Source organism: Macaca nemestrina, chromosome 4, assembly GCF_043159975.1.
Source record: "Macaca nemestrina isolate mMacNem1 chromosome 4, mMacNem.hap1, whole genome shotgun sequence".
NCBI classification, from domain to species: Eukaryota; Metazoa; Chordata; class Mammalia; order Primates; family Cercopithecidae; genus Macaca; species Macaca nemestrina.
In genome coordinates this window covers 30,431,088-30,455,841 of record NC_092128.1, presented here as the reverse complement: position 1 = coordinate 30,455,841, position 24,754 = coordinate 30,431,088, and the positions used below count along the sequence as shown (strand labels likewise).

Sequence of the window (24,754 nt, the reverse complement as noted above, 5' to 3'; positions counted from 1 at the left end):
CTCAGCTTATTAACATTCTCATAATCAGATATACATTCTTACCACATCATTTCATCAGAGTTCTCTGTTTTCATGTAAAAATCCAGTTCAACATAGTATTTAAAAGCTGCTAGCCATTTTTTAGATACGCATCTTCCTGTCTTTTTATGTTTTTTAAAAATAATCTTGCCTTGAGATATAAATGATCCCAGAACTTTTTTGATATCTTCTTATTTTTATCAAAAATGTTACTTTTTCTAAAAGCAGCTAAATTTTTAAAGTCTGATGTAAATATTATGAATTTTTAGAAAACCATGATTATTTACCAAGAATTGGAGTTTCTCTTCTGTAAGCAATAAAGAAAAATAAAGTTCAGCCACATCTTCACTAGAAAAAATACAAGTGAAAAAAAGGAAAAACATAGTTTTACATGTTGTTTGATACAAAGAGTGGAGAACTTGGATAGGAGTGGATATTCACTCCTGAATTCTAACCATAGGCTGAAATCTACCTCTAAACAGATAGGCTGAGTTTGCTTTTGGATCCAAGTGCACCAGCCTTGACTGTGTTGACCTTATTCACATGGCTTGTTACAGACCAGTAATGGACCATTTTTTTCAGTTGCTGGCCTGGCAGTTTTGTTTTGGAGACAATTTTTTATTTCTGTGCATTAGCCCTGGGCACACACCTGGCTAAGTCCAGAGTTCTGTGTCTTTTTAACCTTTTGCTGGATTTCTCTGCATTTTCTACAGAAAGATTGTAAGTAAAATAGATGGCGACAAGGACGGGTTTGTCACTGTGGATGAGCTCAAAGACTGGATTAAATTTGCACAAAAGCGCTGGATTTACGAGGATGTAGAGCGACAGTGGAAGGGGCATGACCTCAATGAGGACGGCCTCGTTTCCTGGGAGGAGTATAAAAATGCCACCTACGGCTACGTTTTAGGTAGGTCCCTACTATCTGGGGGAAAAAGCCTTGTGGAGCTGGCACCTTGAAACGTAACTGTTTTGTCTTGTAGAATGATTGTAGATAAAATAGACGCGGATAAAGATGGGTTTGTGACGGAGGGGGAGCTGAAATCCTGGATTAAGCACGCCCAGAAGAAATACATATATGACAATGTTGAAAACCAGTGGCAGGAGTTTGATATGAACCAAGACGGCTTAATCTCCTGGGATGAGTACAGAAACGTGACTTATGGCACTTACCTGGGTAAGGGGCAAGATGTCAGCCTGGCAGAGACCATGGTCTTGAGTCAAAGAAACAAATGGGTCACACAGTAAAGGAAGCTTATCTTAAATACTTTAATTCAGTGCTAAGCTGATTCCCTTTATTAATTTTAAATTTGTATATTATGTATTTTTACATATGTTTAATTGTCGTTTTCTGAAGTCTGGTATCTTCTACATTTTTAGCATTTTACATATATTTTACCATTTTTTCTTTATGTCATCCCTCATAGAGACAATTTTTGGAGTAGATTCATTTAAAAGAATACGTTGGGCCGGGTGCCGATAGCTCACGCCTATAAGCACTTTGGGATGCTGAGGCGAGACAATTGCCTGGGCCCAGGAGTTTGAGATCAGTCTGGGCAACATAGGGAGACCCTGTGTCTACCAAAAAAAAAAAAATTAAATTTAAGTTAGCCAAGCATGGTGGCACATGCCTGTCCTAGATACTCAGGAGGCTGAGGTGGGAGGATCACTTAAGCCCAGGAGGTTGAGGCAGCTGCAAGCCATGATTGCACTGCTGCGCTCCAGCCTTGGGGACAGAGCAAGACCTGTCAAAAAAAGAAAAAAGACACTATAAGGCTACATAGTTCCAACAGTGCAAAGCAAGGGGCTTTGAGATGTCTCTTGACATGGTCCCAATAAAGTGTTGTACCTAAAATTCAAACCAAATTAGATTTCTTTATGACTGGTGAGAAGTCTTTCCTTAATAAAATAGCTTTCCTTGATAAAATTCAACTATTTCAGTATGTCTGCTTACTGAAGTTTGGAAATGAAAATTTCCCATTTGTTTTCTCTGGCACATGAGTTTATCAGCCTGCTTTGCAAATGCTTTAAGGCAAATAAATGTTAATTTGATTGCTTTTTGTTGATTTGATAGCTTGTATGCTTGGGCCACCTGTTAGTAATTTTCTTTTACTTGTAACACTTGCCTGCTGCTGAATACTAGGCAGTGAGTCTTACTGAGTTGATGACCCAGGGTGTTTTTATTCGTGAAATTCCTCTGTTGTACATGGTTACAGTTTAAGACCAGAACGTATTAATATAAATGGTACTTTCTCCATTTTAATCCTGGAAATTAGGCAACCTTCTGGGTTAAAGCAAGCGTTCTCTGCCACTGACTAACAGTGAGTGTATAATGGATCTGTTTCCCCACAGATAGCCAGCTGTCTGCATTAATTACAGGACTGCATGCATTTCTGGTGAAGAGACTTTTATTTCTGTGTCATGCTTGTTCTCTTTCCTAAGACTAAAGTGGCACTCTCTCTCAATGCTTGACACTTAGCCAAGAACCAAACATATCCTTCACCCAATTAAGAACACATGTATTAAACAGTACAGATGGAGAGGCATCCTGCTTCTTGCTCTGGCTGAGACCCAACACCTTCCTGATTTATTTGGAATTAATGATAAATATAAAGCAAAGAGTAGGCTATTGGTGATCTAAACAAAATGTTGTGTAAATAAATCTCAGCTCTGACCTAGACACTCACTCGCTGCCCAGAATGATTCTTCAGGCTGTGTATGATTATGTGCATAAAAATCTGTTGAGAGCTCTGTTGCCTCACAGGGCAGATGATTCAACGTAATGGGTATTTCTGCTGCCTGAGACTGCATAAGCTGAAGCACTGTCTGGAGAAGCAATGTCTTTATAAGGCATCTTTCCCCAGAGGCATGAGGGTGGACAGCACTGAGGGGGTCATGAGTTGGCTTAGAGAAGTGAGGAGGAGTATTTGTTACTGGGTGTTCTTGATTCAATTTGGAGTTCAGGTATAAATCATCGTAGCTCTTAGTTAAAATCTGTCTCAATGAATCCAATATCCATGAGAGAAAGGTTAACACTGTCCCTGCCACAAGTAAAATATGAAATACTGAGATCTACCCTGCCTATAGCAAAACTAGATCAAGAGCCTACCTAAAGCTGTATACAGGCCAGCTAGGGCCAGAACTGGTGCTTAGGATAAATATGGCATTCCAAGCAGAGCTATAGGAATATAGGTTTTGTCATTAAAAATAAAGTTTTGGCCAGGCACAGCAGCTTCTGCCTATAATCCTAGCACTTTGGGAGGCCAAGGCAGAAAGGTTGCTTGAGTCCAGGAATTCAAGACCAGCCAGGGCAACAAAGCTAGGCCCCATCTTTACAAAAAATATATATATATCAAAAAGTAGCCAGGAGTAGTAGTACTTGTCAGTAGTCCTAGCTACTTAGGAGGCCGAAGCAGGAGGATTGCTTGAGCCCAGGAGTCCAAGACTGCATTGAGCTATGACTGCACTGCACTCCAGCCTGGGCCACAGAACAAGGTCCTGACTATAAATTTAAAAAAAAAAATGTATCTTCCTATTTCCATCCTTATGTATGTATGTGCATGTTGCTATTAGGCTATTTAAGTCCAGTCAACATGTTTTACCCCAAGGGAAGAGAGCACTTATGTAAGAATTTAGTCTTAAAGTATGTTGTCTTGTTATGTTTCTTATTTATGTTACATCGTACTGAAACTGTTTAGAAGAGACACCTTAGTATCTGAGAAAGGCTTGTTTGCCTTATGTTCTCCATCTCAACCTATTATGGCTTTGAGAGAGAGAGAGAGAGAGAGTGTGTGTGTGTGTGTGTGTGTGTACGTACGTACAGGATCCCAAAGCCTTATGATTCATTAAGCTGTCTTACTGAATTTTTGATACTCAGTAAAGAATGAAGCTTCAAAATGCTCAACTCTCAAAATAGTACAGTAGTTTTGTCTTTGTTGCTTTAAACTGTGCTTACAGTGTGGAAAGATTGAACAGTCTCAAAGGTCAGCAGTAATGATGTTATTCTTAAAGGGGCCCTGTGGGTCTTTTTTATAAAACCAGTGTCATATCCTTGTTATGTAATCAATGTTGCAGGAACAACAATTTCTTAACATTAATGTGGTGTCTTTTACTTTTTAAAATATCTTCACCAAAAAATTTTCATGTCTGTTATCTTAATTCGGTTTATACAGGAACTCAGATTGGAAAAAAATTTTATTTTCTGCAGTTAACTCCACATCTTTTCAGCTTAAAAAGCTTAATTTCGGCCAGGCGCAGTGGCTCACGCCTGTAATCCCAGCACTTTGGGAGGTTGAGGCGGGTGGATCACGAGGCCAGGAGATTGAGACCATCCTGGCTAGCACAGTGAAACCCCGTCTCTACTAAAAATACAAAAGAATTGCCAGGCGTGGTGGTGGGCGCCTGTAATCCCAGCTACTCAGGAGGCTCAGGCAGGAGAATGGCGTGAACCCTGAAGGCGGGGCTTACAGTGAGCCGAGTTTGCACCACTGCTCTCCAGCCTGGGCGACAGAGTAAGACTCCATCTCAAAAAACAAAACAAAACAAAACAAAAAACTAAATTTCACTTTTCTATATTCTTATATAGAGACTAGGTAACTGCTGCTTGTGTAGCTCGATGTCATAACAGATGGGTAATTCCAAGTTCAGTTTGGTTGTAATCTAAGGGTTTTTTTTTTTTTTGTATGCCTTTGTCAAGTCATTATTGGCATAAAGTGAACTGTATGTATTTAAGTGCACAATTGATGGGTGTTGACGTATGTATTTACCAGTGAAACCACCACTGCAATCACGATAATGAGCATATCCATTATCCCCCCAACATTTCCTCATGTCCTTTGGTAATCCTCATCCTCCCCATTCCCCTGTCCATAGGCAATCACTCATCTATTTTCTGTGACTTTAAATTCGTTTGCATTTTCTGGAATTTCACTTAAATGGGGGTGAACAATACCTGTAACTCTTGGTAGATTTCTACGTTGACTGAAAAAAAAAGAACATGACCTTCAAAGCGGTGGCATTCTATTGCTTGAATCCAAGTGTCCATTATATGAAGTAGAAGGCCTTTGGTTTCTATCTTCTTAATGGGATCCTAATGTTTAATAAAAATAGCAATAACTGACATTTATTGAAAGCCAACTATGTGCCAGGCATTGTTTCTAAGCACTTAGATATATTTTCTCATTTAAACCTTATAACAATCCTGTGAAGCTGGCACCATTGCTATCTCCATTTTACAGATAAAAGAGACAAAGGCACAGGCCAAACAGCTAGAAAATGGTAGAGTTAAAACTCAGACAGTGTGGGACTTGAGAGCCACCACTGCCTTCCAGATGTAACTAGAAAATTCAAGCCTTCTAGCAGCCTTAATACCAATAGTGAAGCATAACAGTGAGTTACATAGTTCAGGAGCCAGAGTTCCATGTGAACTTGGAGCTGACTCTGACATCCCAATACTGGAGCTGTAGCCCAAGACTAAGTGTCTTTGTACTGCTGCAGTTTTACCTGTGTAATCAGTTATTTCTTCATTGCATGGTTTATCTTTATTGGAAGTTGATTTCCCACCTCACACATTTTCATGTTTTCTGAAAGCCTTTTAAGATTTGACCTAAATTTTTGTTTTCTAGATGATCCAGACCCTGATGATGGATTTAACTATAAACAGATGATGGTTAGAGATGAGCGGAGGTTTAAAATGGCAGACAAGGATGGAGACCTCATTGCCACAAAGGAGGAGTTCACAGCTTTCCTGCACCCTGAGGAGTATGACTACATGAAAGATATAGTAGTGCAGGTGGGTGAGAACAAGGATTCTGAACAGGGACTCAGTTCCTCTTTTTGTGGCTTATTCTACCTTTCCCCTTTAGCCTTTCCTGTGTATTTGGCAGAGTGATATGCTATATAAGTACTGGCCAAATTCAGAATCCAAGGTCTGTCACTGTTTTTCTGTGACCTTGATCAAGGTGCCTTGGGCATTCTGTTAAGTATGCTAATACCTCTATCATATAATATATTTTGCCATTTCATTGGCAGCTCCATATTGTAAGAATGGGGGAAATCCTATTATTTAAAATATCCCATGACCAATAGTCAGACATCGAGTAATAACAGTGATACTAAAGAACTCTCACAGAAGGCAGTTACTAATAACATAGACTATCTATAGCTGTACACATAATCACTGGTCACATCTCCTGTTAGTGTGACTTTCGCATGACTAAGGCTACCAGGTAGATCATCATGGGCGGGATGGGATAGTTTGTCATTAAGCAGTGTCAATGTTCTGCCAGGAAGACTCAGTTGTTCTAGATTGAAGCATAAGAAATTGCTCATGTTTTACCATTTCCTGGCTAGAAATGGTTTTAACCATACAGACATACATACGTACCTACATACATACATATATGTATGTGTATGTTTAATGAATAATAAATGTTTGCCTAAACTAGATACTTTACTTTCTTCTGGCAAATTCAGAGACTAACTTAATAGTCTCTTCTTCTTCTTTCCTGTTTAGGAAACAATGGAAGATATAGATAAGAATGCTGATGGTTTCATTGATCTAGAAGAGTATATTGGTAAGTCTCTGCTTCTAATGTTTTTCTTAGAAAAACTGAGAAGCTTTGGAAGATGTATTTGCTGGCCAGGCGCAGTCGCTCACGCCTGTAATCCCAACACTTTGGGAGGCTGAGGCGAGTGGATCACCTGAGGTCTGGAGTTCAAGTCCAGCCTGGTCAACATGGTGAAACCCTGTCTCTACTAAAAATACAAAAAAATTAGCTGGGTGTGGTGGCGGGCGCCTGTAATTCCAGCTACTCAGGAGGCTGAGGCAGAAGAATTGCTTGAACCCAAGAGGCAGAGGTTGTAGTGAGCCGAGAACACACCATTGCACTCAACCTGGGCGACAAGAGTGAAACTCTGTCTCAAAAAAAAAGAAAGATGTATTTGCCCATAGAAACAATTTACCCCAAGGGTCAATTCTCACTAGCTCATTAGCTGTCACCAGATCATTAACCAGACCAGTGTGATAGTGGGTTGTGATAAAGTGTCCATAGCCATACTGCCTAATCAACATATAAATGTGAGCCCCATATGTAATTTTAACTTTTCTAATAGCCACATCAAAAAGTAAAAAGAAACAGATGAAATTTCAACAGTGTGTTGAAATTCTAATACTGTAATTTCCACTTAATATAAATTATTGAGGGTTTTTTAAATACTTATAGCACATCCCAGCCACATTTCAAGTGCTCAGTAAGCACCTGTGGCTACCATCCTCAACAGCACAGATATAGCATATCCTGCATGCTCAATGGAACTGATGGTAAAGAGTTGCAGGGAGCCCAGACTGACATAGGGAAACCCAGGGAAAGGAGATAGAGAATGGATTAAGAGATGGATAAATAAATGACGGGGAGGTGCTAATCCCTCTCGTAGCCATTCCTTTTTACTGTGTTCTGTTCATATTTTCTGTCTGATTCTCTGACTACTTTACTTTTGTTTTTTAAGTTTCTCCCTTTTGACATTTCCCTTTTTAGTGTCTAATTTTTCTTAAAAAAATTGTTTTGGATGTCACACCTTCAAGGCTAATTTCTCCCAAGTAAAGCTCTGTTTTATTATCATCAGACTAATTTTAAGATATTCTCATTGCTTAAAAAGAAAAAAAAAAGCTGTCTTTCTTACCAAGTAGTTGAGCAAATTGTTTCCCAATTACTGTGACAGAAATTAAAATGAGTAAAGGAGCTGAGTGTGGTGGCATACCCAGTTACTTGGGAGGCTGAGGCAGGAGGATCACTTGAGTCCAACAGTTCTGGACTGTAGTCACAAGTTCATCATCAATATGGTGACCTCCTGGGAGCAGGGGATCACCAGGTTGCCTAAGGACGGGTGAACCAGCCTAGGACAGAATCAGAGCAGGTCAGAACTGTGCTAATTAGTAATGAGGTTGTGCCTGTGGATAGCAACTGTACTCCAGCCTGAGCAACATAGCGAGACTCCATCTCTTTAAAAAAGTGAGTAAAGATGGAAAGTATAAGACTGTTACTACAAATGTCATTGTTACAAATACTTTGTTTAGAAAGATATTAGATATTTTAATATTTCACATACTTATCGGGAATAACTTATTCTAGCACACCATGGGTTTTGTGTTTCAGATAAACCCGTTTGTTTTTAGACCTCTGAGAGTTATCTGAAATGTTTATTTTAAGCCTGAAAGGAAGACTTAATCCTTACCTCTGTCACCTGTCATTAAACTGTGTGGAGCAAGTCAGTTACTCCAATTGAATTACTCCTTGACTGTTCACCTTTCTTTTCTTAGGTTCAGTGACGTACTTTGAACTTTTCTTAAAGAAGGATGAGCAACAGAAGATAGGATAGGGTGTTTCCCTAAACGTTTTTTTTGTTTTGTTGTTTTTTTTGGAGAAGTTTATCAGGACAGTGGATAAATGCCTAGGTGCATTTACTGAGCCCAGGTTGATGTTTATAGGGTTTTCTGCTTTTAAATGATTTATCTTTTTATTCTTGGCTTTTGCCATTTCATTGCCATTGCTAAAACTGAGGAACTCTTTTGAACCTCCCAAGGAGAGGAATTTGTATAACTGTTAACTACGTCACTTATCAAGCATTGAGGCCAAATAAGGAGATATTTCTGTCTCCCTGTGTGTCATATAGATTCATGGACAGAGGAGTTATATTTTGAAGCTACCAAAGCTACCTTGTGCATGTATGCTTTTTTTTTTTGTACAAGTCAGTAACTAATGCAAATACTTTTAGATCTGGGGTGCTGGGCTTTGTAAACCTAAAATTCTCCCAAACAGTTATCTTTCAACTTCTAGTGCCCTGTTGAAGGAGATCATGAAGAAACAAAGTTCTTCGCCTCATAAATTTAGCATTGAAAAGAGGCCCCCATCAGTGCCTGTGGAAACATAGGGAAAGAAGAAAAGAAAAAAAAACACCCAAAGTTATGCTGATAATTATTTTTATTTTTATTTATTTATTTTATTTATTTTATTATTTTTTTTTGAGACGGAGTCTCGCTCTGCCGCCCAGGCTGGAGTGCAGTGGCCGGATCTCAGCTCACTGCAAGCTCCGCCTCCCGGGTTCACGCCATTCTCCTGCCTCAGCCTCCCGAGTAGCTGGGACTACAGGCGCCGCCACCTCGCCCGGCTAGTTTTTTGTATTTTTTAAAGTAGAGACGGGGTTTCACCGTGTCAGCCAGGATGGTCTCGATCTCCTGACCTCGTGATCCGCCCGTCTCGGCCTCCCAAAGTGCTGGGATTACAGGCTTGAGCCACCGCGCCCGGCCTATTTTTATTTTTAAAATCTATTATAGAGCATTGCAGACATACACGATTTTTTTTTTTTTTTTTTGAGACAGTCTTGCTGTGTCGCCCAGGCTGGAGTGCAGTGGTGTGGCGTGATCTCCACTCACTACAACCTCTGCCTCCCAGGTTCAGGTGATTCTTGTGCCTCAGCCTCCTGAGTAGTTGGGATTACAGGCATGCACCAGCATACCTGGCTAATTTTTGTATTTTTAATAGAGGTGGGGTTTCACCACGTTGGCCAGGGTGATCTTGAACTCCTGACTTCAAGTAATCTGACCGCCTCAGCCTCCCAAAGTGCTGGGATTACAAATGTGAGCCACCGCACCTGCCCCAAAATTAGAATAGTATAATGAATCCCCATGTACCCATGCCTAACCTCAACAACAATCAACTTACAGCCAGTTTTTTTCTCAGCCACATCCACTTCCTTGCTTCCTTCTTACTTTGAAGTAAATCCCAATCATTATCTCATTTCATCTGTAAACATTTAGGTATATATGTCTAAAATGTATATGTGTTTCTAAAAACATTTTTTTAAAGGTAATATCAACCCAAGAAAATTAATAATCCCTTCAAATCATCAAATAGACTGAATCTTTTAAAAATAGAAATTCGGCCAAGCATGGTGGCTCATGCCTGTAATCCTAACACTTTGAGAAGCTGAGGTGGGCAGATCACAAGGTCAGGAGTTAGAGACCAGCCTGACCAACATGGTGAAACCCTGTCTCTACTAATAATATAAAAATTAGCCAGGTGTGGTGGCATGTGCCTGTAATCCCAGCTACTCAGGAGGCTGAGGTAGGAGAATGGCTTGAACCCGGGAGGCGGAGGTTGCGGTGAGCCAAGATCGCGCCAGTGCACTCCAGCCTAGGCCACAGAGCAAGACTCTGTCTCAAAATATAAAATAAAATAAATAAAAATAGAAATTAAAATAGTTTGTCATCTTTAGTCACCTAGCTTTAAAATGCACTTACATTGTAGTGTATTGTGTATTCTAACTTCCTTTAAAACCATATCTTTTAAGCATGTATCTATTTCCTAATTCAGAACTTTCTAATCCGTATCCTGTGAGTAAGTCTTCTTGGCCTTCAGGACAGCTCGGGCAGGGACCTGGTCCAGTAGACCATACAAATACTACATTTTCTGAATGTGCTGTAGCATGGGAAAAAATTGGCAAGTCCCGCTTTGAGGAACTTCTCTTGTGAGGTTAAGACAGAGGAGTACTTCTACCCTTAACACTCAAGGTCAGGAAAGTGGCAGCACTGACTAAATACCTTTGCTTAGAACTTGCAGGAACTATTTAGACTTCTCTTTAGGTGTTTTCCCATACCTTACATGCAATGCAGTTACACTTAACTTAGATGTCATATAACTCAAGCATTTTCAGACTTGTTCACTTACATAACTCCTGAAAGAATTTGACCAACAGCTTTCCCTTTGTGTTTTAAAGCTGGCATCTGGAATATTTAATTAAGAAATTTAAACAGTTATAAAGAATAGCCTCTGTTGGGCCGGATGCTGTAGCTCATTCCTGTAATCCGAGAACTTTGGGAAGCTAAGGCAGGTGAATCACCTGAGCCCAGGAGTTTGAGACCAGCCTGGACAACATGGCGCAACCCTGTCTCTACAAAAAATACAAAAAAAAAAAAAAAATAGCCGGACGTGGTGGCGTGTGCCTGTAGTCCCAGCAACTCAGGAGGATCACTTGAGCCTGAGGGTTTGAGGTTGCAGTGCACCGTTATTGCACCAGTGCACTCCAACCTGGGCAACAGAGCAAGACCCTGTCTCAAAAGAGAAAAAGAATAATCTCTGTTGGTGATAAGCGTTGATATTTTGAAAGTAATTCTGAAAGAAATCTATAAAATTTAAATACAAAATACCGTAGCAACTTCTATAATTTGAACATGCCAACTTTAAAAAGATAATCAGGAAATTTAAATTCAGTCTGGGTATTAGATGATACCAAGGAATTGATTTTGTAAAATATGAAAGTGGCATTGTGGGTATATAAGAAAATATCCATAATTTTTTACATTTCTTTTCTTTTTTTTTTTTTTTTTTTTTTTTTTTGAGATGGAGTCTCGCTCTGTCGCCCAGGCTGGAGTGGTGCAGTCGCCGGATCTCAGCTCACTGCAAGCTCCACCTCCCGAGTTTACGCCATTCTCCTGCCTCAGCCTCCCGAGTAGCTGGGACTATAGGCACACGCCACCACGCCCAGCTAGTTTTTTGTATTTTTTAGTAGAGACAGGGTTTCACCGTGTTAGCCAGGATGGTCTTGATCTCCTGACCTCGTGGTCTGCCCGTCTCGACCTCCTAAAGTGCTAATTTTTTACATTTCTTAATAGTTAAAAAGGAAATGTTTCTTTGGTACTGTATTTTTTTTTTAAAGTTATGGTGTTTGGTAAGCAGCAATGTGACCATCACTTAATTGCCCTTTTTTTTTTTTTTTTTTTTGAGACGGAGTCTCACTCTGTGGCCCAGGCTGGAGTGCAGTGGCCAGATCTCCGCTCACTGCAAGCTCTGCCTCCCGGGTTTACGCCATTCTCCTGCCTCAGCCTCCCGAGTAGCTGGGACTACAGGCGCCACCTCGCCCGGCTAGTTTTTTGTATTTTTTTTAGTAGAGACGGGGTTTCACTGTGTTAACCAGGATGGTCTCGATCTCCTGACCTCGTGTTCCGCCCGTCTTGGCCTCCCAAAGTGCTGGGATTACAGGCTTGAGCCACCGCGCCTGGCCAATTGCCCTTTTTTTTTGTTTAAATTTATAGGGATTTGGGGATATTTATACTACTTATCAGTCACCACATGGTATTGTCTTGAAAAAATAAATGAATAAACTGTTCACCAACTTGGACATTTTACACTCTTCCTATTTCTTCTTCTTTTTTAAAGACAAGAGTCTCATTCTTTTGCCCATGTTGGTGTGCAGTGGCCCAATCACAGCAGCCTTGATTTCCAAGGTGGGGAGATCGAGTGATCCTCTCACCTCAGTTGGGACCACAGAAGAGCATCACCACACCCAGCTAATTTTTGTTATTATTATTATTGTAGACATGGGTCTCCCTACGTTGCCCAGCCTGGTCTGGAAATCCTGGGCTCAAGAGCTCTACCTGCCTTGGCCTCCCAAAGTGCAGGGATTATACATGTCAGCCACCTGGCCTCCTACTTCTTTTTTTTCTTTTTCTTTTTGAGACAGGGTCTTGCTCTGTCGCCTAGGCTGGAATGCAGTGGCGTGATCATGGTTCACTGCAGCCTCGACCTCCCAGGCTCAAGCCATCCTCCTGCCTCAGCCTCCCAAGTAGCTGGGACTGTAGGTGTGCGCTACCATGCCTGGCTAATTTTTGTATTTCTTTTTTTTTTTTGAGACGGAGTCTCGCTCTGTCACCCAGGCTGGAGTGCAGTGGCCGGATCTCAGCTCACTGCAAGCTCCGCCTCCCGGGTTCACGCCATTCTCCTGCCTCAGCCTCCCGAGTAGCTGGGACTACAGGCGCCTGCCACCTCGCCCGGCTATTTTTTTGTATTTTTAGTAGAGACGGGGTTTCACTGTGTTACCCAGGATGGTCTCGATCTCCTGACCTCGTGATCCACCCGTCTCGGCCTCCCAAAGTGCTGGGATTACAGGCTTGAGCCACCGCGCCCGGCCATTTTTGTATTTCTTGTAGGTGTTTTGCCATGTTGCCCAGGCTGATCTCAGGCTCACGAGTCAGCCTTCTATTAGATACATTTGCAGTTTACTTCCTCAACAGAATTATATTCTGACATATTTTGTCTTGAAAGCCTTAGTCATTTTGACATTCTTATTTGCAAGAATATTGTGTATGTAAGTTGAAATATGGAAAATGGTTTTCTGAGATTTGGCTCTTAAGTGTTTTTAGAGTCTTCTGGGTTAAGTTACTATTACAATTATTAATACACAATTGAACAAAATAACATGTATTGCAAATGTTTTATGTTTACATATTTTTTAAATGCATTTCTTTGACACTTTTTTTTTCCAAATAGTTTCATATCCACGGGTGACAATTACTTATCGCTAGAGTGAAACGGGATTCAGCATCAATTCCTAATTTTTATTTTTAGAGGAAGTACTAACAGACCTTGTTTACATTAGTAAATAAGTTGATGGAAATGGAAGTTTTGTCATAGCAATGTCGCTTAGTTCTTGGAACTCCTTTTGAGTTACATGCCAGAAATCATGTAATCTATCATCAAAAATTATGGGGTTTTTTTGTTTGTTTTAAGGTGGAGTCTCGCTCCGTCACCCAGGCTGGAGTGCAGAGGCATGATCTTGGCTCACTGCAACCTCTGCCTCCCAGGTTCAAACTATTCTCCTGCCTCAGCCTCCCCAGTAGCTGGGGATTACAGGCATGGGCCACCACACCCAGCTAATTTTATTTTTTATTTTTAGTATGGATGGGGTTTCACCATGTTGGCCATGCTGGTCTCAAACTCCTGATCTCAAGTGATCCACCTGCCTCAGCCTCCCGAAGTGCTGGGATTACAGGCGTGAGCCACTGCATCCGGCCCAAAAATTATGTTTAATGATCCCTTAGCTAAAACTCAGGCCATTTTTCAAGGGTTTTTTTTGTTTGTTTTTTTTGTGTTTTTTTTAAGCAAATAATTTAAAACCTTTTGACATGCAGAAGAATTTATTCATTTTTTTCAGACATTTGCATTCTGAAGACTGACACTAGTATTTCTTTTTCTTTTTCTTTTCTTTTTTCTTTTTTTTTGAGACAGAGTCATGCTGTGTCGCCCAGGCTAGAATGCAGTGATATGATCTTGACTCTCTGTAACCTCTGCCTCTTGGGTTCAAGTGATTCTCCTGCCTCAGCTTCTCGAGTAGCTGGGACTACAGGCATGCACCATCATGCTCAGCTAATTTTTGTGTTTTTAGTAGAGATGGGGTTTTTGCCGTTTTGGCCAGGCTGGTCTCAAACTCCTGACCTCAGGTGATCTGCCTGCCTCGGCCTCCCAAAATGCTGGGATTACAGGTGTGAGCCACCATGCCCGGCAAGACACTGGTATTTCTAATTGTTTCTTTTTCATTATCTTGGAGCTTTTTACGCTGTAGTTTCAAAATGGATGAAAATATGCCTTTCTTTTATAAAGTGGGACAAGGGCAGTTGTGAAAGGGGGGAGATGGGGAAAAAACCATGATGGCCAGAGGTACATTCTTATGAAGATCAATTTTTGGAAAAAACTATATGTGGAACTGAGTATCTGGAATTTGATTCTCTCTTGACTGACCTTTCTCAATGTACTCCTTGACAGTGTTCCTGTTTCCCCAGGGGCATGCTTGTCCCAACTGAAGGCCACTGGTATAATGGACTCTTTGTAGTAATTGGGCTACACCTTTCTAAAACAAGTGGTCTAGTTTAATTAGCTACCTTAGGGTGAAATGAAATGTAGGGAACGAGTCTAAATCTTTCTTGATGGTAGTTCTCTCCTCTTATTTCTGCATTTATTAAGGTATAAGGACTCCTTGCTCTCATGTGACTTAAAATCAGCAGCTGGAAATATTCTTGTTGCAAGATAAGTAATTAAGCCTCAGGAAAATACCTTGCTTTCTAAAGTCTCTCTGGCCTAAAATACCCTCGCAGCTGCCGTTGGGTTCCAAACAAATGGATGAGGAAAAAGGGTTAGGCCAGATTAGCATGAGGCAGTTTTTGGGAAAAGACAAACCCTTCTTTTGTATGTATGTCTGTGTGCCCAGGTGACATGTACAGCCATGATGGGAATACTGATGAGCCAGAATGGGTAAAGACAGAGCGAGAGCAGTTTGTTGAGTTTCGGGATAAGAACCGTGATGGAAAGATGGACAAGGAAGAGACCAAAGACTGGATCCTTCCCTCAGACTATGATCATGCAGAGGCAGAAGCCAGGCACCTGGTCTATGAATCAGACCAAAACAAGGTAAGTCTGGCCAGGCCCACACAATCTATCCTTGATTGAAGTATGCTTCTAGGGGATCACCTAAACAGTTTATGTTAAGGTGCAAAGAGCATTTAGGGTCTTAATTAGTCTTAAGTCAGCCAACTATCTGAATCTGGTGATTAAAACCTTTCAGGGTAGCACTAGCTATCTGATCTCATTTTAGAAATCCCTTTGCCCAGTGCTGATAGCATTGTAGGAAATCTGACTTCAGAAAAGAGCCTTTGTGTGTAGCCTGTGCCCAGCATGCATCATCACGTATTTTTAGATCCCCAGGAATTTTTTTTTTTTTTTTTTTTTTTTTTTTTGCTTTGTTACTTCATTTGTTCCTTTACCTGTCACAGGCCCATTCTTTCTACTCAAAGCTGGTTGTTTCCTTCTTAAATCAAATATGCTTTTTTTTTTTTAATTGGGTCCTTTGTGTAGGCTATAAATCAGCTTTTCTTTGGAGCCTGTTCAAATTGTCCTTGATCAATTAGTTATCTGAGGTATTTTGTTCAAAGTAGTGTCCCTAAGCCCAGTCACCTGTGTCGGAGATTTGAATGCCCTGCTTGGAGTAAGCTGAAAATCAGTCTAAAAATGGAGATTTTTAGTGTTCTGAGTATACTTTTGTCTAGGCTAGTCTTCAATTTCAAATTCAGTTTTTTATCTTAGAGCCTTTTTAAGTGTTGATCTGCTTTAAGTTCTTGCTCAAAGTCACTTTAGTAGCCAGGTGTTGTGTCCTGAGATGTATGAGAAAAGGAAATGCATGTAGTCATCCCCGTCTAGGAGATGTTCCATATTTTTCTCTAAAGGGAGAGTTTTCTCCTCATGAAGGCTTTATTTCTAGCATTGAGTTGTTGTGTTATATTCTTTCCACCCTTTCACTTTTAACTTTCTTGATAAAAGAAATGTTTAATGGGCCTGGCACGATGGCTCACGCCTGTAATCCCAGCACTTTGGGAGGCTGAAGCAGGCAGATCACCTGAGGTTGGGAGTTCGAGACCAGTCTGACAAACATGGAGAAACCCCATCTCTACTAAAAATACAAAATTAGCTGGGCATGGTGGTGCATGCCTGTAATCCCAGCTACTCGGGAGGCTGAGGCAGGAAAATCACTTGAACGCGGGAGGTGGAGGTTCCGGTGAGCTGAGATTGCGCCATTGCACTCCAGCCTGGGCAACAAGAGTGAGACTCAGTCTCAAAAAAAGAAAAAGGGGATGTGTAATTGCTCTTTTCTTCCCTCTTTGTATGTATGTGGGGGGAATGAGGGCTGAGTTCACACTTAATTTAGTAGAAGTGAGAATCTTAACTCCTGATTAACCCCGATTCTTCTATAACAGTGTTTCTGAATTTTTAATGGGAAATATGTCTGCTTCAATTCATTGCTATCTCTAATTTCAGGATGGCAAGCTTACCAAGGAGGAGATCGTTGACAAGTATGACTTATTTGTTGGCAGCCAGGCCACAGATTTTGGGGAGGCCTTAGTACGGCATGATGAGTTCTGAGCTGCGGAGGAACCCTCATTTCCTCAAAAGTAATTTATTTTTACAGCTTCTGGTTTCACATGAAATTGTTTGCGCTACTGAGACTGTTATTACAAACTTTTTAAGACATGAAAAGGCGTAATGAAAACCATCCCGTCCCCATTCCTCCTCCTCTCTGAGGGACTGGAGGGAAGCCGTGCTTCTGAGGAACAACTCTTACTAGTACACTTGTGTTTGTAGATTTACACTTTGTATTATGTATAACATGGCGTGTTTATTTTTGTATTTGTTCTCTGGTTGGGAGTATGATATGAAGGATCAAGATCCTCAACTCACACATGTAGACAAACATTAGCTCTTTACTCTTTCTCAACCCCTTATATGATTTTAATAATTCTCACTTAACTAATTTTGTAAGCCTGAGATCAATCAGAAATGTGCAGAAGAGAGGAAAGGAAAAAAATATATACTCCACAATTTATATTTAGAGAGAGAACACTTAGTTTTGCCTATCAAAAAGTCCAACATTTCATAGGTAGTAGGGGCCACATACTACATTCAGTTGCTACACGTCCAGCAACTGAACCTGCCATTACCTGGGCAAGGAAAGATCCCTTTGCTCTAAGAAAGCTTGGCCCAAATTGATTTTCTTTTTCCCCTTGTAGTACTGACTGTTGGCTAATTTTGTCAAGCACAGCTGTAGTGGGAAGAGTTAGGGCCAGTGTCTTGAAAATCAATCAAGTAGTGAATGTGATCTCTTTACAGAGCTATAGATAGAAACAGCTGTAAAACTAAAGGAAAAATACAAGTGTTTTCAGGGCAAACATTTTTTTCTCGGTATGCATCTGTTGAAATGCTCACGACTTAATTATTTGCCTGTTGAAATCACTGTAAATGCCCCAATCCAGTTCCTCTTCTTCCCGGGTGTGCCAAGGAATTAATCTTGGTTTCACCACAATTAAAATTCACTCCGTTCCAATCATGTCATTGAAAGTGCCTTTAACGAAAGAAATGGTCACTGAATGGGAATTCTCTTAAGAAACCCTAAGATTAAAAAAAGACTATTTGGATAACTTATAGGAAAGCCTAGAACCTCCCAATATAGTGGGGATTTTTTTCTTCTTTCCTTTCTCTTTTGGACAATAGTTAAATTAGCAGTATTAGTTATGAATTTGGTTGCAGTGTTCTTATCTTGTGGGCTGATTTCCAAAAACCACATGCTGCTGAATTTACCAGGGATCCTCATACCTCACAATGCAAACCACTTACTACCAGGCCTCTTCCTGTGTCCGCTGGAGAGCTTGAGCTCACACTCAAAGATGAGAGGACCTACAGAGAGGGCTCTTTGGTTTGAGGACCATGGCTCACCCTTCCTGCCTTTGACCCATCATACCCCATTTCTTCCTCTGTCCTTCTCCCCACTGCCAAAAAAAAAAAAAAAAGGAAAAGTTTATCATGAATCAACAGGTTTTCAGTCCTTATCAGAGAGAGAGATGCGGAAAGAGCTAAAGAAACCACCCTCTGTTCCCGACTCTACTTCACCCATATTTTATGCAACACACACACTGTCCTTTTGGGTCCCTTTCTTACAGATGGACCTCTTGAGAAGAATTATCGTATTCCACGTTTTTAGCCCTCAGGTTACCAAGATAAATATATGTATATATAACCTTTATTATTGCTATATCTTTGTGGATAATACATTCAGGTGGTGCTGGGTGATTTATTATAATCTGAACCTAGGTATATCCTTTGGTCTTCCACAGTCATGTTGAGGTGGGCTCCCTGGTATGGTTAAAAAGCCAGGTATCATGCAACTTCACCCCAGCCTTTGTACTGAGCTCTTGATAATGGATATACTCTTTTCAGTTTAGCCCCAATATAGGGTAATGGAAATTTCCTGCCCTCTGGATTCCCCATTTTTACTGTTAAGAAGACCAGTGATAATTTAATAACCTACCAACTCTGGCTTAGTTAAGTGAGTGTGAACTGTGTGGCAAGAGAGCCTCACACCTCACTAGGTGCAGAGAGCCCAGACTTTATGTTAAAATCACGCACTTGAAAAGCAAACCTTAATCTGCTAAGACAGCAGGAGGCATTGTACGGTAATCTTGAATGATCCCTTTGGATTTTTTTTTTGGTTTAAATCAAGCCTGAGGCTGGTGAACAGTAGCTACACACCCATATTGTGTGTTCTGTGAATGCTAGCTCTCTTGAATTTGGATATTGGTTATTTTTTATAGTGTAAACCAAGTTTTATATTCTGCAATGCAAACAGGTACCTATCTGTTTCTAAATAAAACTGTTTACATTCATTATGGGGTATGTATGACCTTCATTTTCTAAGAAATAGAACTCTAGCTTAGGAGTATGGATGCTGTAAAATGTCATAAAGGGAACTCTCCTTGAAGTTCTCCCAAACTCAGAGACAGCACTGCCTTCTCCTAAATGGTTATTCTTTTCTCCCTGTTTTCTGGTATTTTCTAGCATCCTTCTCACCAGAGCCATGACCTTTCTTTACTTCCAGTAGGCTGTATAACTGGAGAGACCTGCTGCTCGTTATATAATTATCTCATACCAAACACAAGCGATTCTGAATGTACACACACGTTTATCTTGATTTTTATTTCAAAAAGGCTCTTTTTGGGGGGCCTGGAGGGAGAGTATAGAGCATAAGGTAAAACAATTTTATTTAACATTATGGTATTGTTTACAAATGGTACTAAGACATGCAAATTCATTTTGAGAACCTCAAGAGAATTAAACTATTAACTTTAGTAAACACACAGTTTAAGACAAATACAAAGGTTTAGCCAAATGCAATGGGGAGGAAGCACCTGGAATAATTTGTGCTTGCTCAGGGGCTTGTGGACATGGCTGTTCCTGCCAAAGCTGTAGCAGTTATCCAGAAGTTCTTTCAAACATATTTGGGACCACTAAGGTTTTTTGTTTTTGGGGGGTTTTTTTCTTTATGTCTTTCCCATTTCTAAGGTGTTTTCTTAAGTTTGTTCTAATTCAGTATATATCATCTCAGAATGGGTCCCCAGCAGGAAAAAAAAAAAAAAGTTACTAAAAAGGAAAGTATCCATACACTGAAAACTTAAAGCCATATTCCTTTTTAGTTGCCTTGTATGTAAAAATCAGTTCTCCAAGTGCTGTGAATGGTGCCACTTAGGAGTAGAAACTGATGGTTGTTGAAATGGCCTTTTTGTGGTCTGAAATAGACCCAGTGGAAACAGTAGCTTTGTAGGCAAGAAGGCAATAGTAAGAAAATGAAAAATTGACTCCCCAAACTGCCATCACTCCTCTTACCATCTTTTTTGTGTTTTTAGTAGTTTGGTTTCTGACAGAGACAATAGAAACTTACTTAAAATTTAATTCTAGTTGTTGCAAACAGGCCAATATTGGGTCCTCAGTTGGGGCCAACTTGGCTAGACGAGACAGTAGAAACTTCTGTTTTCTGGGAGCTGCTTATGTCGGATTCGTCTGTCATGGCCTTCCCACACACCATCTTCATGATGTGAGCTTGGAACTGGAGAGAAAGGCACAATTGGAGATAGCCTTGGCAGACAAGGAAGTATGGGAAAAAAGACCTCATTCTGTGTATCACCAAAGCGTTGCACAATGCTTTGTACCAGAATGCCCTTACATGGTTCTGAATCTATCTTCCCCGTCGTCAAAACTATCTAGATTCCAGTCTAGAACAACTCCAGGGTCTATGGTAATCCTAAATACTCTGGTCAAGTCTGAGACCTCACTGTTCGTAAATTCACAAACCATCCTGCTTCATAAAAGCACTGCCAACAGAGGCCCCTCCATTACTAGCAGGTGCTCCCAGCTGGAAAGGACTGCCAATTCTGTTCTATCCAGGGAGGTTTCAAATTATTTTTGAGTCTACCTCTGGGATTGAGGAAACAATACCGTCTCAAAGTAGGGTTTTTGCCACTTAGGGTTTGGTGTTTGGTGTTTATTACCTCAGATTTCAGGATAGGGGATAGGCAATCCCCCAGTACCTTCAGATGATAAGATATTTTAGAGATTTATGCATGTGGTACGATTTCTGTGCTTCACACATGCTCATGCAGGCTAAAAGTTGGAAGGGAAATGATTAAGAACTTATTAAATGACAGGACTGGAAATTCAGAGGAATCTTTTTTTTTTTTTAAGTTCCAGGATATATGTGCAGGATGTGCAGGTTTGTTACATAGGTAAACATGTGCCATAGTGGTTTGCTGCACGAGTTTTTCAATAAAGTGCTTTCGCTCATCCTGTTCTTTGGAGCAGCTTCGTTTTCCTGACTCAAGTTCTTTTCCTCTGGGGTTCTATTTTCTCATCTTAATAACCATGCCTTCCTCCCTGTGCTTACCAAGGGCTTCCCAACCTCCTCAGGGGTTTTGTGGCTTCCCTCGTCTACTCCTAGAAACCTGAGTAGAGTCCAGGGTGCTCCGAGTTAAAAGTCAAGAAGAACCAGGGTCTTCTGGACCACAGGAATGTGAATAGAGAGCTTTACCTGCTTATTCATGAAGCAGTAGATGATGGGATTGTAGATGCAAGCACTCTTGGAGAAGAATGCAGGAATGGTGACAAGCCGTAAGTCCAGCCCATGGTTACGGTTGTTGACCATGTACATGGCAAAGGCTGCATAGGGCACGTAGCAGACACAGAAGGATCCTACCATCACAACCACCATGCGGCTCACCTCCCGTTCAGCCTTCTGGGTCGTAGCTGACTCCTGCTGCTGAGCTGCAACCTGGGGTGAAGACAGAGAGCATCACATCCCTCTTTTTCCTGGCCCTCTGGATGCTTTTTTTAAAAAATTTTTTTTAATTTTTTATTTTATTATTTTATTTATTTTTTTTTTTTTGAGACTGGAGTCTCGCTCTGTTGCCCAGGCTGGAGTTGCAGTGGTACGATCTCAGCTCACTGAACCTCCACCTCCCGGGTTCAAGTGATTCTTTTGTCTGAGCCTCCTGAGTAGCTGGGGTTAAAAGCGCATGCCACTGCACCCAGCTAATTTTTGCATTTTAGCGTTTTACGATGTAGGCCAGGCTGGTCTGGAACTACTGACCTCAGGTGACCCGCCTGCCTCGGCCTCCCAAAGTGCTGGGATGATAGGTGTTAAGTCACTGTGCCCGGCCTCTGGATACTTTTCTATGGGATGGGGGAGGGGACGTCCACTCTGAATGCCTCTTTTCTGCCCCATCTCCTGGCCTAGTTCCTTTGGATCTCCATCATTCTCCCTCCTCCCACTTCCTTTGCTGCTTTTAGATACCCTCTCTGGCTATGGACATTTCTAGGCATCTTATGTTCCAGAGCACTCTTCCTTCTCATGTGGAGCCCCAAACCCATTCCTCCCTGACTATCAAATGCCACTCACAGCTTTCAGGGCCCTCAGCAGCTGAGTGTAGGAGAAGCAGATGAGGGAGAGAGGCACAATGAAGCAGAAGATGAAGAGGAACCACGTATAGGACTCGCTGCGGTATTTGGTGCCCACGGTGTACCAGTCAGGGCCACAGGAACACTGCAAGCCCTCAGGGATGAACCTGCAAAGGACCAAACACTTGCTCACTGGACTCTCCACAAGAGTTAGTGCAGTGGGAGCTGAGATGCCTGGATTGTGTTCTCCACTTAGAACCCAGAGACTGCCCAAAGGTTTCAAGCAGTGGGGTTTTCTGTCCTGACTGGGAGAAGCTACAGCAATTCCAACTGCAGAGTAAACGCTAGCACTCGTCTCCCACTGCCCTTTCACCTCATACTACAACTCTTTAAAAAGTAGAGGTCAAAGATTAAATAGTTATACCCAAGCTCTCTTTCCACCCACATCAACCTGAGCTAATTAAGTCAGCATCGCTGCCCTGCACTCTCACCGGCTCCAGCCAAAGAAGGGTGGGATGGAGACGCCAATACCAATGGTCCAGGTAGCCAGGACCACCGTCAGTGCATGCTTGGAGCTGAAGCGGAAGTTGCCGAAGGGCTTACAGATGACAATGTAGCGCTCAAAGGCCAGGAAGGCCAGTGACCAGCCTGTCACCAGACCTGTGGTGAAATGTGAGGATAATGGGGTAGACAGGGCCCCACCCAGCCTGGCTGGCAGAGTGGCAGACAGATTGGGTGGAGCAAGCACAGAGAGACAGGACTGGACTGACATTTGGAGTGAAGACACAAACATCCTATTTTGGCCAAACTTGTAGTCTGGGTTGCTTTGTACCCCAGTATTTTAAAAAGCACCAGACTCATTTCCCCCAGACTCCTCTTTAAGGACCCCCTCCAGTGGAGTAGCAACCTTTGCCTTCCCGTAACCCCTTTTCCCCTGCAGTACCTGCTACAGTGCCCAGGAAGGCCTCGAAAGCACAAACATGGCGACCAAAGACGAAGTATCCTTTACAGCTGTTGACAAAGACAGGGAAGACAGAGAAGATGCAGAGGAGGAAGCCTCCAAAGGACACGTTGACCAGAATGTAATTGAGGGGCTGCCGCAACTTTTTGTAGCGCACTGTGGCCACCAGCACCATGGCATTGAGTGGAAACCCTGCAAGGAAGACAGTGCCCATGAAAGCTGCCTGGAGGTAGAAGGCCCAGACAGGGGCAATGTGGTACTGAGGCCCATCCCACGGCTTCACTGAAGAGATATTTTTGAACAGAAAAAACTCCTCTTCCTCTGACATCTTTCTCATGGATGCCCCACACCCCCCTCTGAGTCCTCTTATAGGTGATCCTCCTACCCCAGAAAACCCCTCCTCTGAAAACACTTGGGCTCTGTGAATGATCAATACTAATCCTAAACCTCCCAAGGACAAAGTTTGGGATTAGAAATCGCTAAACCACTACCTAAACCTTTTGTGGCCCCAAAGCTGATTGTGTTCTTCAGAGGATAAAAGATTGGGCTCAAATAATCTGGATATGCAATGCTGGGTGCTGGAATGAATAGAAGTGAACTCCCTGAGGTCTGGGAGGTGCTGACCCATATTCACTGAAGATGCTTCCACCTTTTTGCTGTTCTTTTAATGGGGCTATAGAAAGGGCACGCCTTTTGTTTTGGCTTCTGGCACAACTGTATCGGTTAAGTTTTCCTCACCTCATCTGCCCCTTTGTGGAAGGTGCCCATTTTAATTCTCCTGAGAGGCTGGGAACCAGCCTCGGGCTGGAGGAAAGGGCTGGGAGTGGGGAGTGCCCTGGAAGCACATCAGTAAACAGCCTTGATGGAACAGGACTTAGGCAACTTGACAATGCCTAGAGGTCTAGGGCATCCCTGAGCCAGGCTGCCTCCATTTCTTTGTGTTGAATCTACTCAAAGAGTGTGCCTTTCCTACTCAGACCTCCAGCCAGGGAGGCGGGTCTGTTCACTGTCCTCACGCCATGTTCATGCCCACCCCTACCTTCAGCTCAACAAGTCACCACAGTCTTCCTCCTGTCTGTTCACTGAAGTCTTACCTAGCCCTCACAGCCTACCTCACAAAGACCTCTTCTGTGCAGCCCACCCCAGTGACAGGTTCCGCCTGCACTTGTACTCAGTACTACACTTTAGGCTTTATGAATGAATCTTTTCCACCTCAGCAGATCATAAATATATAGATGAGTTAAATGTGACACGCTTTAGGTATAAATAAGTTAAAAAGTGAAAGGACGGTCCAGTAATGGCAGAAAGGTTTATTAGATGAATGCACCCTTAGGCATTGTAAACTGGACACAATATGAAAACAACTTTTTGAAAACACCTAAAGTATCCAAAGCAGGCAGAAACTGAAAGGAACTCAACTCTTCAATGAAAAGAAACGTCTACTGTAATCCCAGCACTTTGGGAGGCCGAGACGGGCGGATCACGAGGTCAGGAGATCGAGACCATCCTGGCGAACACGGTGAAACCCCGTCTCTACTAAAAAATACAAAAAACTAGCCGGGCGAGGCGGCGGGTGCCTGTAGTCCTAGCTACTCGGGAGGCTGAGGCAGGAGAATGGAGTAAACCCGGGGGGCGGAGCTTGCAGTGAGCTGAGATCCGGCCACTGCACTCTAGCCCGGGC

General features: G+C 41.9%; 2 protein-coding genes across 4 annotated transcripts in view; one reads left to right on the top strand and one right to left on the bottom strand.

Moving 5' to 3' along the window:
* Positions 1-19,051, top strand: part of LOC105474532 (calumenin) — a 33,561-nt gene extending 14,510 nt beyond the window's left edge. Inside the window, exons 3-7 of one of the 2 annotated variants that reach the window (XM_011729303.3) lie at positions 999-1,192; positions 5,640-5,806; positions 6,530-6,590; positions 15,052-15,251; positions 16,653-19,051. In XM_011729303.3, the coding sequence (XP_011727605.1) occupies positions 999-1,192; positions 5,640-5,806; positions 6,530-6,590; positions 15,052-15,251; positions 16,653-16,757 (727 nt within the window). In that variant the 3' untranslated portion in view covers positions 16,758-19,051. Of the gene's footprint in view, positions 1-731; positions 926-998; positions 1,193-5,639; positions 5,807-6,529; positions 6,591-15,051; positions 15,252-16,652 lie in introns of both variants that reach the window. The other variant, XM_011729294.3, reaches the window with a different exon arrangement.
* Positions 19,052-19,834: 783 nt separating this feature from the next.
* Positions 19,835-23,949, bottom strand: LOC105474539 (opsin 1, short wave sensitive). 2 transcript variants are annotated; one of them, XM_071094532.1, is made up of 6 exons: positions 23,812-23,949; positions 23,056-23,265; positions 22,604-22,772; positions 22,114-22,279; positions 21,247-21,486; positions 19,835-20,268 (listed from the first exon to the last, which is right to left on the bottom strand). In XM_071094532.1, the coding sequence occupies exons 2-6, from the start codon at positions 23,246-23,248 to the stop codon at positions 20,149-20,151; spliced, it is 888 nt and encodes a 295-aa protein (XP_070950633.1). In that variant the 5' UTR covers positions 23,249-23,265; positions 23,812-23,949; the 3' UTR covers positions 19,835-20,148. The 2 variants fall into 2 exon arrangements, with proteins under 2 accessions (XP_070950633.1, XP_011727617.1); XM_011729315.3 differs by lacking the exon at positions 23,812-23,949 and having other exon boundaries at positions 23,056-23,410.
* Positions 23,950-24,754: the final 805 nt, after the last annotated feature.